General features: G+C 41.9%; 1 protein-coding gene across 3 annotated transcripts in view; it reads right to left on the reverse strand.

Annotated features, from left to right (window-relative positions):
• MLLT3 (MLLT3 super elongation complex subunit) overlaps window positions 1-4234 on the reverse strand; it is a 157296-nt gene extending 153062 nt beyond the window's left edge. For 2 of the 3 annotated variants that reach the window (XM_044427621.1, XM_044427620.1), the window contains exons 1-2: window positions 3892-4232; window positions 2496-2676 (exon numbers count right to left, since the gene is read on the reverse strand). In XM_044427621.1, the coding sequence (XP_044283556.1) occupies window positions 2496-2676; window positions 3892-3903 (193 nt within the window). In that variant the 5' untranslated portion in view covers window positions 3904-4232. Of the gene's footprint in view, window positions 1-2495; window positions 2677-3891 lie in introns of all 3 variants that reach the window. The other variant, XM_044427622.1, reaches the window with a different exon arrangement.
• Between the last annotated feature and the right edge of the window lie 9291 nt (window positions 4235-13525).

Here is a 13525-nt window from a genome sequence, read left to right on the forward strand (position 1 = left end):
TATTCAATGTGTAATGCTGGGACACTAGGTAACAATGAAGAATAAAATGTGAAAGATTTCCACAATCCAGCTTTTACCAATCATAAAAATGAACTAAGCCTCTTTCCTTCACCAGCTTACAAGGGACATGTTAGGCATCAACATCCGACATTGATTTTAAGAGGAAGTAAATGGTGGGTTGCTGAAACAAATTGGAAGCCTCACTAGAGACCACTCATCCTCTGCCTTTTGACTCATAAGAGGTCAGACACAACAGAAAGATTTCTGGTATGTCTCTTGATCTCTCATTAATTTTGTTAGGCCACAAAAGCTGAAGTCAACTACGCAGGTGACTGGTGTATTTAGTGTAGCTTAAACTCCCCACTACATATCCCCAAAGAATAGAAATGGTTCTCCTACAATTTGAGTCATGTGTAATTATAATAAGACAAGTCTTCCCCAAGCTATATAAGCTGGCATTTTTCCTAGTATTCATCACATGGAAATGAATGCAAACAAACAAACAGAAAACAAACCAGTACTACACAAACATTTTAAAACAATGGCCATAGAGAATGGAAAAAAACCAACACAGCAGCACACAGTGCACATCCATATATCTAGCTACACACCCTAGAATACAACGAACATACTCCACACCACACCTAGCAACAATACCCATGTCTGAGCTGGAAAGCCATGTTCCCTCAGGCAGGACAGAAAATCATTAAGCCAAGGGAATCAACACAGAGCTTCACAAGCCACCACCTCAGCACAGAAACAAGTGTCAAGATTTAAGGCTACAAAACTCTGTTCATGTTTACCTATGGGTAATTCACACTGATTCCAAAAGAGCTTGTTTCTGAAGAAAGATCCACAGGATTACACAGAAAAAGGTGGAAAACCAAAGAACTTGCTACCATTGACTTCAGTGCATTACTGCAATTACTGGGCAGAAATGAGAATTCACCTAAGCTTATTATCTCCTTTTGCTAGTGTCTCCAACCCCTAGAAACATATTTCTATCATTTATACAAAGGAAGAAATACACAGATCAAACAATGAGAAAAGTTATTTTATTGGTGAATATTTTGTTCTACAAACTGAAAAGGCAGTAGTAGATGAAAAATAATGTTATGGGAAAGCTCTTGGGAAATACTGAATATTCAAAACTACCACATGATGGTTGAAATACTGTAGCAAAAATGTTTACATCATCTAGGTAGAGAAACCAGTAAAATCATATTTAACAGATTACTAGTTTTCAAAAAAGAATAAAGCTCTTGTTGTGGGAGGAGAAAAGTAATACATAGGTTAGACTATGGACTAGACAGTCTAGAAGTGAACCTTCTAAAATATTGTTTAAAATTATAGAAAATATATGATTCCTCCCCTTCCCTCCTATTCCTGTCTCTTCATTCATTCTTCTCTATTTCCAGTTATTTTTAAACAGCTTGAAGCAGAATTGTTTTATTAGGATGCTGCTCTAAAATACTGTAGAACTTCTAGATGCCAATAAAGATTACAGATTAGACAGAAGATGACTGCTAACCATTGTGTGTACCTAGATAAACAAACCTGTTCACAAACAAAGCACCTTATTGTATTTGTACTGTTACCTCCACTAATCCAAATAAAACAGTCAAGACAACAGCTTGGAGGTCAGAGGAACCAAAATTGAAAACAAAGACTTTCCAAAGGTCTTGAAATCAAAGGAAATATCACTCTCATTCTTTAGCATTTTAGTGCCACTTAACTGTTCAGGGTTTTTCTTTTAATTGTATGCTAGCTGACCACATGAACCCAAGAACGTAATCTAAAAAGCAGAGGTAGAAACCAACACTAACCACATATCTGGCCCAAAACTAGTAGCAGACAACACTTTCAGATAATACTTTACTCAACTCAAATACACTTACTATCCAAAAGCAAAACTTAGTTCAAAGCACAAAAGGTGATGACAGAAGGTGGCATCAATAAACCAACAGCTCCAATCAATATAGATATTGTTTGTCTCTAATGAAAGGTGGAGAACCATAAACACTGTCAATGAAAATAACGAACAGGAATACTCCAACCATTAGAATTAACTCAACCTTTGGCCAATAAACTGAAGTCACAGGCAGCAAGAATTCAAGATGAACACGGCAACAATTGAATATAGACACTGTAGGGAGACATGGATAAGTAACATAGATATAAAATACCCGGGCATTTTATAGTCAAAGGAAGCTCAAGTCTGTCTTTTTCACCCCACTTGAAACTGTAGAAGACCTATCAGCTGCTAGCTCCCAAATCCAAAGAGAGTCTTCTTCACCCTTGGTACACCTGAGGGTCACTCTCCATCAGACAACTAACTCTAATCCTTTGCAAAGGGCAGTGGTTGCTACTGCCATCCAACACAGAGACTATGCAAGAAAAGCCAGGAGTTTGAAAGGCAGTTATTTCTTTTTGCCCTCTTGTGCAAACACATTAAATGGATATTGATCAAAATACCTTTGTGTTGAAGCCCCTACCTCTTTTTGGCCTAGGGAAGCTGTCATGCAAGTGAAAGACGACTTTCTCCACAAAGTGCTGAATGTTACTATGCTCTGGTCCTCTTACGAACACCATCCAATCGTGAGTAAAACCCTCCACTGTGGGTTTCTTCCTCACCTGGGCTCGGTGCCCAAGCTCCAGTTTCACCTGAACAGCACACTAGAGAAAGAAAGAGACATAACAATGAGTGGGAGAGAAAGACAAGGGCCCCCACACCCCACCCCTGTATTTTTCAAGCTTCCCTGAAAGAACAAAAAGAAAATACACACAAAGAAAATAGCTATCCACTTGAGCCTGTCCTTTACTCCTCAAAAAGGCATTCCCATTACTGGATCAGCTGGGATTGTAACGGAATGTAGGCTGGAATAATGCTTTCAAGACAAGGACTGGGTACAGAATTGGGGGGGGGGGGGAGGGAGAGAAAGGAAATAATAAAAGGATGAAACCGAATCGCTTTCAGGGGGATTCATCCTGACTGATGCTATGCATAATAAATAAAATGCCAATAACAATAATAATACGCTGGGCTCAGTCATTACATTCACAGTGAAGCTGGCATTTCGATTTCCATTTGAAATGGGCTGAGCATGTAAGTGCCCACCGAGGCAAAGATCCACCTCCAGAGTAAGCAGCAGAAAAGGGTAAAGGGGATGGGAAAGGAGGTAGGAAAATGGGAAATGGGAGGGAAGACGGGACGAAGAAAGAAGATGCCGTGATTTAAGCATGGTTTTAAAATTTATAATTTTATTGCAAGGAGGCGAGGCTTCATCTCTCACGGACACCTAGAGCTAGCACGCATGCAGAAATGGGAAGAGTGCGAGGAGGAGGAGGAGGAGGAGGAGGAGGAAGGGGGGGTGCCGCCGGCTGTCAGAGAAGCCACGCCGGGGCGAACGCACCATCCTGAGAGGCGCCTTCCGGAGCTGCGAGCCAGTCCCCTGTACTGTACTCACGGCTCCCCCTTGGCGCGCGACGGAGGCGGCGGGTTGCTGCTGCCGCTGCTTCTGCCGCCACCGCCGCCGCCGCCGCCGCCGCTGCAGCAGAAATATGGCTGTATTATTATCCGCCTCCACTGTGCGTGTGCGTGTGCGCGCGCGCGCTTCATACATGCAATTGCACACAGAGGGCAGAGCGAGCCGCGGCGGCGGAGGCAGCGGGAGGGGGGAGATAGAGAGAGCGAGAGCGAGAGAGAAGGAAAGCGAGGGAGAGGAGGAAGCCACACACGCGAGGAGAAGGGGAGGGCGAATTCCCCCGTCCCCCAGACCAGCCTCTCCATAGAATTGGCAGCGCTACGCGGTGTCTGGGCAGCGCCGGGAGAAGACGAGGCGGCGGGGGTAGAAAGAAAGGCGCGCGGGGGCGGCGGGCGCACGTACTCACCGAACTGGCCATGCCTGGGGGCCTTGGGGTGTCTTCAGCTCTCCCCGCCCCCACCCCTTCGGCTCTAATTCATGGAGAGACCGAGAATGCGCACAGGAGAGGAGAGCCCATGGCGGACATTCTCGCTCTCCTTTCTCTTTCGGTCGCTCTTTATTTTTACGTCTGTTGATTTTTATTTCCCCGCCGCCGCCGCCGTGGTCGCTGCCGCCGCCGCCACCTCCTTCTTCCTTGTCTGTCGCTCGCTCGCTCGCTCCCTTATTAAACGGAGCCCCCGGCTCGGGCTGCTGCGAGCGAGCAAGAGCATGCGCCCTCGCTGCACCCCCTCCTCCCAGTGCCGAGCCCCGACACGCTCTTCCCTCTCGCGCACACACCCACACGCACACACTCGGACACAGCGCGGGAGGGAGGGAGGGGAGGGAGGGGGAAGAGGGACGCGGAGCCAATCGCGAGCGGCGCGAGCCCGGAGCAATAATAACAATTAATATCTGTAATAATAAAAGCGCCGTGGAAGGAGAACCGCGCATGCAAGCCGCGGCCGCCCGCCTGCAGGGAACTTCGCCGGCCGGCCGGCCGGCCACCCCGCCCCGGCAGACACACACGCATTTTAGTGTCGCAGCGCCTGAAAGTAACAGGTTTATTGAGCGGGGCGGTGGTGGGAGGGACCAGCTGCCCAGACCTCCAAATCGAGATCTGACCGTAAAAACCGGATTAAAAACTGCTGGAATGTAACCCATGTCAAGAAGCTTTCTTAGCCCCTAGCTAACTTGCGAGATGAGGCAAAGCGGCTGGAGTTTCCCTTGGCTTGGGTTTTCCTTTTCTCCCTTTCTCCTCCCCATCCCACGAGACAAAGATCTTTTCTTTTAAGTGAAAAAAGTAGGGAAGGGAGAAAGGAGGTGTGCGTCCTCGCGCGCGTGCTTTGAACACCTTGGAATGGCTGCTTCATCAGGTCGAGGGGAGCAACTAATTAACATTGTGACATTTATTTATTTTTTTAATGCCGTGTGTGCCATCGCGGAGCTATTGAAACAGTTGGCTTTTAATCCGACGCCAAGAAAGCAAACACTTGGGGAAGGGAATGATTCGTATGCGGTAGAAATAAAAAAGTTGAAACGACTAGTAGTTAAATTTTCTTCGGTGCTAAATAACCTTTCCCAGTGAAACTCAAGTTGAGCCATAGAATGGTTGGATCTTTCTTCTGCATCTGTGTAGATGGGCGCTGATTGAATTCCAGTGCAAAATCAACTTTGTGCTTCCTGACAGCCAACGGTTAAGAGAGCCAAATTCAAATCCTACTTCAGCAGTGGAGCTTTCTGGATGATCTTGGGCCTGTCTTTATTATCTCACCCCTGCCTTCTTCATAGAGTTGGGGGTGGCATTATGCTGCCCTAAACTCCTTGGAGAAAAGGTAAGGTATATAATAAAAAATATATATTCATCCAGCCTCCCTAAACTTGGAGAAAAGGTAATACAAAATAAATATTCAGCCTCCCTAAACTTCTAGAAAGTGGCACTCTATTCCTAAAAAAAAGTTTCTGGCTCTTAAGTCCGCATCTTTTGCCTTATTGCTCAAATTCTACCTTCCTCAACCTGTTACCATTCAGTTGTGTTGGGCTACAACTTCCAAAATCTCAGCCAGCATCTAAACTGTTTGGCGTGGGCTGTGGGCTGCTTAGAGTGCTGTGGGAAAAGCACCTTGCATGTGCTCAGAGGCTTCCTTGTCAGTCATTCTCATGTCCCAGCATTGAGTTCTAGCATATGAATAGGTTCTGGATCAGTCAGTTCTGTCAGCTGGCATCCTAAAAAGCACTGACTGCAGCCAGATGGAGAGGTTGGTTTACCTTTGGACCATTTTGTGTCAGCTCTTTTAAGTAAACCCTCTTTAGGAACACATGGAGGGAACAAGCAGTCTCAAAATAGCAAATGCAGTTAATTCTTGACTATAATGAGCATAAACTGTATTAGAAACTTGATGCGCTTTAGCAACCAGCAAACATAATCCATATAAAGAACAATAATCTGGTTACATTCTGGACGGACAGGAAACTCTTGGCTTGTCTCAAAGCTATTCAGATAGATATTCCCATGGTTATTGTCTACTCTATTGGGGTGGGGGTGGGGACATATCTTTTGATGGGGGGTGGGGGCGGAAGCCTGCACTGTCCAGTATGGCTTCTATTGGCTTTTTATACCCAAAATTAACCCCTAGTTTTGCCAACATACAGATTATCACATTTTTCTTTATTCCTGCACTCTGTTTCACAAAGACCTGTGTGTTCTGATGATTGCTAGAGACAGAATGAAGTAACCGCTGCCTCTGTGCTTTCAACAGGAGAGCAAACAGGCTTCCCTATCCCTGTAACTTGGTGCAACCTGAGAGCTTTTTGCACCAAGCACTGCCTAACCTAATTAAGTCTGCATAATACCTCCCCTCATTCCATTTCGAGATGATCACAATCTGCAGATAAGGGTTTTTCCATCTCGCCTGTGTAACATTCTTTTCCCCACCCCACCCTACCTGGCCTTCTTTTTTGGTTTATGTTTAATGTCCAGTTTCACAACAAAGCTGAAAGTGTACTCATTTCCTTTGTGCTCATTTAGTTGATCCTAGTAAAGATTATTACCTATTCTGACCTTTTTCCCCCTGATGGTCCAGTATGGCTACCTGCAATGTTTCCTTACAATCAAGTGTGGAAGACAATGCAAAGTAGAAGCTCTTGACCTAGGGCAGGAGAACACACACTTTGTGAGAAAAACTGTGGAACAGAACATTTCTAAAAGCTTTTTATTTTAAGCCTCTCCCTTCCATGACAAAGATGACGCTAATGGTACAATCCTGTACATCTTTGCTTGGAAGTAAGCCCTGCAGTGTTCAGTGGCACTTATTCCCTGGTTGTCTCCTGTGCTTTCAAAAAGTGTTTCTTGTCTGTTAAAAAGGTGTTAACTAGAAGTAAAGCATAATAAAAGAACTCATGTAATCTTGAAATCTCTTTTTCTGTTAACAAAAGAGCCTTCCTTATCTCATTGGGCTTGCTTACTCTTATTTTGTCAGGATGTAATATCTGTAAGTCAACCTCTCCAGTTCATCCCTGTAGTCAAGAAAAATTCAGGATACAAATTGAGGCAGCCCTAAAGAACTTTTGATTTTAGCAAATAAATACTAAGAAACCCATGTGCATGAGTCTCATGAGAACACAAAAGCAGGATAGAAATGGAGTTGTTATGTGCCATCAAGTCATCTCCAACTTAATCAACAAACGTTTGGGCCCAAAGATAATTATTCTGTGTCGTTTCAAAGCCTGCACACTCACTTATGCAGAAATGGATCCATACTTTATTTAGGGGGTTTTTGTTGTTGTTGATGTTAAAGATGACTCTGGCTTGGATGTATAATCATCCTTTAGGTAGGAGAGGGTTGCTGGTTCAGAACTAGCCTTGCCCATCATCTCCTGTTCCTCTAAATTCTTCCCACATGCTCTTCAAATTGGCTCAGTGCAAATTTGGAGGAGGTTTGGGGCTGCAGGGTGGGAAGGAAGAAGACAGCACAAAAATCCTGTTCTGCTAGTGGTATCTTTCAATTGAAGGCCATTCTGTATCCAATCTCCTGTTTTCCTCCATCATTTACAAATCTTCTGCATGTTTTGGTTAAACCTTTCTGCATGTATTTAGCAAATATTGCCCAATCAGTGAGGTTTTCATACTGGGTTCCAAGGAGCCCTGGGGTTCCTGAGATGCCTTTTGCAGATTCTTGCCTGGAAAATTGTAGTAATGGTGATGAAGATTCCCGGGGAACGAGGTCTCCACTACTACGTGTTCTGTCATCATCTGAAGACAAGGCTAACAACAGACATGCTGCTGCCTGAGGTAGAAAAGCTGCTGCTGCCCCTCCCAGTCAAGTTGCACAGTAGCAAAAGCCAACCAAAGTTATTCTGGCACCTGAGGCAGAAAATCTCGCAAGCACCTCTCCCTGGCAATAAAATGCCATAACAATAAATCAATAATTAACAGCTTACTGCTGTGTTATGACACCAAAAATCTGTTGCTTACAGCAGTTGCCTAACTCTGTCTAACGGTAGGGATGGCCCTGAAAATTAGATGCAGCGCATCATTGTATGTGCCAGCATTCAAAAATGGCAACAAAAAAGGCCTTATTTCCTCCAGGGTAGAGAGAAATAAGGGTGCTTTTTAGCCTCCCCCTGAAAAAAACAGCTTTGGAGCAAAAAAAAGGCTTCAAAATAAGTAACCATTCCCTTTCTGCCATTTCAATTTCTTTGCTTAAATATGAGCCCCTTTAGTTTGTTCTTGGTTTCTTTCCTCCTATTTTTCTTTTAAGGGAAAAGATTCACTGCCCTAAAGCAACAATGAGGTCTTAGAGCTAGTGCAAATGTTACTTCAGCTGCCAGCTCATTCCTGTAACCGCTCATGCAAATACTCTAATACAGCTATTTTCATAACTGCAAAAATCACAAGATACACTTCTTTTTCTAGTTCCTAGAAGTATCTTCTGCACGCTTATAGTGTCCCCATTTCCGACACAAATTTATTCATGTGCAAACAAGTAGAAAATCTTGCCAGCTATATCGCTAGCATCAGCACTTTCCAAGCTTGGTCAGTATCACACATGGACTGAGGGTGCTTCTAGACAAAATTCATTTTTGTGGCATTGGTCTGCCTTAATCCTTAAATTTTATTGGGATGTGTGTTGAGATTCTCTCATTTTCTGCTTGTAACCGTCCCATGATTTTTCACTGACATTTCTGTCTGTTTTTCTATTAAAAATCAATTATTAAGGAAGAAAAAATAGCTGCACAATCTTTTTGGACTGACAGTGCTAGGAACCCTCATCTAGAAACATCTTAAGCATGCTCTCTACAACTTGGCCCAGAATTATTTAGTTATTTCTATTGGTATGCTGTTGCAGTAGCCCATTTCTAGACTTTCTATGAGGCTCAGAACAATTAGAACAACAAAGCATTCTAAAATCGGACATACATATTTAAATATATTAACAGCATAATGAAGATATAAAACCATGATGTATCAAAATTAAAATATTACCTAAATACATTAAAATAAACAAATTTAAATTTAAGGCAATTAACGTGTGTGTGTGTGTGTTAATATATATATATGCATGTATGTATGTATGGTCAGTTAACTGAAATCAGTTATTAAAATAGCTGGGAAAAGGGAATGTCCTTGCCTGGCACCAAAATGATAGCAGTGATGGTGCTGGTACACCTCTGTGGGGAGCCTATTCCAAAGGTGGGGTGCAACCACAGAGAAGGCCCTTCATCTAGCCAGCATCCCCCACTTCTGTAAAATCAGCAAGTGAACAGCATTACCTTAGGAGATTAACATCCATAATTGGGCTCAGGGAATGACATGGGTTTTTCTGAGGTAGCAGATGTGGACTTGATCTGAGGTACTAAAGCTAAGCAGAGGTGGACTGTAAACATACAGTAAATATGGATGTTCATGATGGGTATTTATTTATTTATTTATTTATTTATTTATTAAAGCATTTCTATGCCGCCCCTTGCCGAAGCCTCGGGGCGGCTCACAGCACAGAATAAAATACAACAAAATACAAAAATAACAATATAAAACCAACAATATAAAATAAATAACAATATAAAGGTAAAATCCTTCAGGATCAGAAAAATGGATAGGAAAGTTAACCACATGCATACTTTTGCTATGTGCCATCAAGTCCTCTATGATGAAACCCCTTCGAAATGTTCTATCCATAACAATCCTGGTTTTTAAAATTCAAGGCTCTGGTTTCCTACATCTCATACTTGGTCTTCCTTTTCTTCTTTCCCTAGCATGATTGTCTTCTCCAGTGAGTCTTGCTTTCTCCCAGTGATGTGTATGCTTACTAGGATAAATAAAACATACATCAGAGTGAATGCATATATGATTTGGCTGCACGATTGTTTAAATGTTCAATAACAGAAGCGAGTCTACGCATTTGTTTAATACAAGTATGTGAAGTTAAGAGGGTTCAAGCTAGTTCAATGGAATTATTCAAATCAAATATTCCTGTTCAACTTACCTTATGTTCAGCAAAGTGATGATTGCGTGATCAACTTCCATATTCAAGCCTAGCCACCTACACAAATTTAATTATTCACCCTGGCTTCTCTAAAATGCAGTCACTTGTAATATATTCACCAGTCCTTTAAACACAGGCAATCAACGAGCCAATCCCTTTGAATTTGCTGGAATTACTTACCCGCATACAATTATTCAAGTGCAGATTTGAGGCCAAAGACAGTAAGAAAAGTATCCCCCTGCCTGTCGATATAAAATTGAAGCTGTCTTTTTAAATCTATTGTACGTACATGAAGCATGTAAAGGCGTGTTATTTGTCTTTCTTATTGATGGACTCTACAGGCCTCACCCTTGAAAAAGATCTAGAGTGAAAAATAAACAAGAAAGTGCAGGAATTTAAATACACAAAGGCAAGAAAAATTCTAAACATACATAGAGAAATTCATAGAGAAAAAGCAAAGCAGTGTTAAGAAACAAAAACAGAAAAAATGAAGAATGTACTAAGCGCAACTGGTGCTGATGGACTGATGAAAGAAAGTAGCATATCCAATAATATTTAAGAACAATTTGCATCGCTACTAACTGCCTCGTGACATCCCTTTGAAAGTTTGTTTTCTTTGGATTATGTAGCACAATCTCTTGCATTGGGGCACAAAGACTAATCAAAAAAGACTTAAACACATAAGTTACGGTAGATTGGTAAGTCATAATATAGTATTCCTGGAGAAAGAGAGAAAGTCTACATAGGTGGATCATTTTTCTGTGTTGTAAGAGGTACAGACTTTCATCCAGATTACAAAAAAATTAAACACTTCAAAGGAAATGTTTTAAAAGACCTATTTTTATGCCCCACGTGAAACAATGCCCCCATGGGAAACAATATCTTTTGCCAGCAGATGGCGTAAATAATCTTTGAGCTGTTGTCCTCACTTGACCTCTCCAGAAGGACCCTGAGTTATCCTAGATTTCTGTGGTCAGTCTGAGATTTAACAATGCAAGAACTATCCAAGATATGCAAAAATATTAATTACATAGTTAAATGTTCTAGCAAGATATACAGATACCGAAGAGGTGCATCCAAATAGACATTTTACAAATGGCCCATTGTTCATTAAGTGCACATTTTATGTGTACACACACACATACAAAATTTGGTATACATACATACATACACCCTAAATCAACTTCACAGGATAGCCTTCTGAGTTCAATAATGTGTGTTCCCAAGTGTGAACATTCAAACTGGACAAGGACATTGTGATCTAAGAGGTCAAATCTCTGTTTTCACACAGCGAGCTGCTTCATTCACAGGAACTCTGGAACATAATAGAGCGTTAGCACAGGATGGTGTGATACCCTCTAAACTGGGTGAACCCTTGCATGTACTGCAGTGGAGTATGCAGAAAAGAAAGGAAGTCCATGAAACAGTACAACAGGTAGAATTTCCTGTGTTTATGAAGGGTATTAATGCAGACTCCTGTATATTCTTTCCTAGAGATAAGCCCCATTAAATTGAATTAATGTTGTTAACATTAATGTTGCAGTGTTGTTAAGTACCTCTTTTATTTCCCTAGTGTCAATTTTCTCCTTGTATCTCAGAATACTTGGCTAAATTTGTCTTACTATTTGTAGTTTTTTAAATGTGTGAATATCACCAGGTGTCCATAAAATCTCATATCCACCTGTTTATCGGGCAGGCACAGAGAATCTAAAGAAAAGAGAATCAGCGTGCCCTGAATTTCCCCAAAGTCAAAAGGGTGATGACAGTCCTGAAGCGTCCCACGAGGTTTGGAAAGGGGCAATTTCCCTATGGTAAATCATGTCCTCGGCATGCAGAAGCTTCCAACCTCTGGGTTTAGGATGTCCAATTTTTAAAGTTTTTTTTTAAGTCATATGTAATTAACTTATGTTATTTGTTGAAAGAAACAGAGAACCCAGTCATGTTGCCTCACAAATTAAGGATTCCATTTAATGTGGCTTCTCACAACCCACCAAAGGATCATGGGTGTACAAGCAAGGGTGGGAAGAATACAGAGGTAAAGACTGCAGTTTCAGGCGTCTGTGACTTTTGTCCCCGCTTGCAAGGAGGAAGGGCAGAGGCACCACTGGGATTCCTCATATGCCAGCCGATGGTCACTCCGTCCTTCCTGTCTCCTGGAATGCCTCCCGACCCCCAAGGGGCAGTTTCAAAGTCAGACTTAACAACATCAGAGTTGCAGCCAACATGGAAAGAACTGTGCCAGCTGTGAGGGCAAAGGGAAGGGACTTCAGTCTTGGAACATATTTCTGAGCTCAGAGCTGTGACTCCAACTTATTCTGTGGCTGTTTAGGCAGCAACTAACTGCTGTAAAGAACATAAAGGATATAAAACCTGCCAGCATCTTGCAGTACCTTGCAGGCTGATCATTTTTTTTTTACCATAGATTTATGCATGACCTATTCTGGTATACATCATTTTAAAATTAGAACTTTAAACACAACTTTTAAAAAATAATGTTGTTCAGGGATATGCAACATTTATACAATAAAAAAGCAAAGGTATCCATGTGGACCATAAGTAACCTTGTAAAATTCATATTGGAGTAATATCTCTGCAAGGCCAACCAAAAGATCACCACAACATGAGCTCTGGAGATCTTGAAAGCTTGCACATTTGTTGTCCTTGTTGATGATGATCTTTTGATTGCCCTAAAATGGGTTTGGGAAAATAACTGTATTCTGTAAAATAACTTTTTAAAAGCTGCTGAAAAGGTAATCTTTATTGTGCTGCAAATAAGCTTCAGCTCATATAAAAGAGAGACCCCACCACTGAATTTATGCCCATGACTAGTTTAAGACAGCACAGGTGTGAGGGTCAAGACCACATGGAAGTTTTGTGTCCGAATTTCAGATGGGAAAGGTGGACTGTATTTACTCAGCACAATAAGAAAAATACTCTCCTGACATGCTCAAAAATCTCATATTGTTTCACCTGTGACATTGGAAAAAAAACCTTTCCCAGTCTGCAGCTTAAGATCTGATCATATGGGGAATCATATGAATTTTTTTCTTCATGGCCATAACCATGTGAAATCACTCTTCTCTCTGTTTCTTCTTTGAAGATATTCAAGCAGTATTGCTTTTCCTTTGAACTGGCCTAATAAAGCTATTAGGCTAATGTGGGGTTTAGGATTTTCTCTTGTTTTGGGATGTGCTTGTTTGTTTTTTCCTAATTTGAATGCTAAGCCATTAATCCCTTCCTGAAGTCTGGTTGCTTTAGAAACTTTACACATGTTTAGACAGAACACAGTCTACAAGCTGCAGGCTTCCCCAGCCAGCCTGTCTAGGGAAGACTGAGAGCCAGACTGTTTCCTTGTAAAAAATGCATTGGATTGTTCTCAGGCAGCTTCTGATATTTGAATCTAGAAACTGTGTGCTGGAACCATGGAAGACTATATCTTCAAACTTTTTATTAGCTTCTGGTTTTAATATGACACCCATAGATAGGCTAAAGGGAAGGGGAGAGTGATGAAATTGACATTTTTCCCTCCCTTGTCATTTTCAGGCTTTCAAGAGATGCAGGTGCCCAAGAGATGCATAC

Source organism: Varanus komodoensis, unplaced genomic scaffold, assembly GCF_004798865.1.
Source record: "Varanus komodoensis strain SLA01 unplaced genomic scaffold, ASM479886v1 scaffold19, whole genome shotgun sequence".
Taxonomy (NCBI): domain Eukaryota; kingdom Metazoa; phylum Chordata; class Lepidosauria; order Squamata; family Varanidae; genus Varanus; species Varanus komodoensis.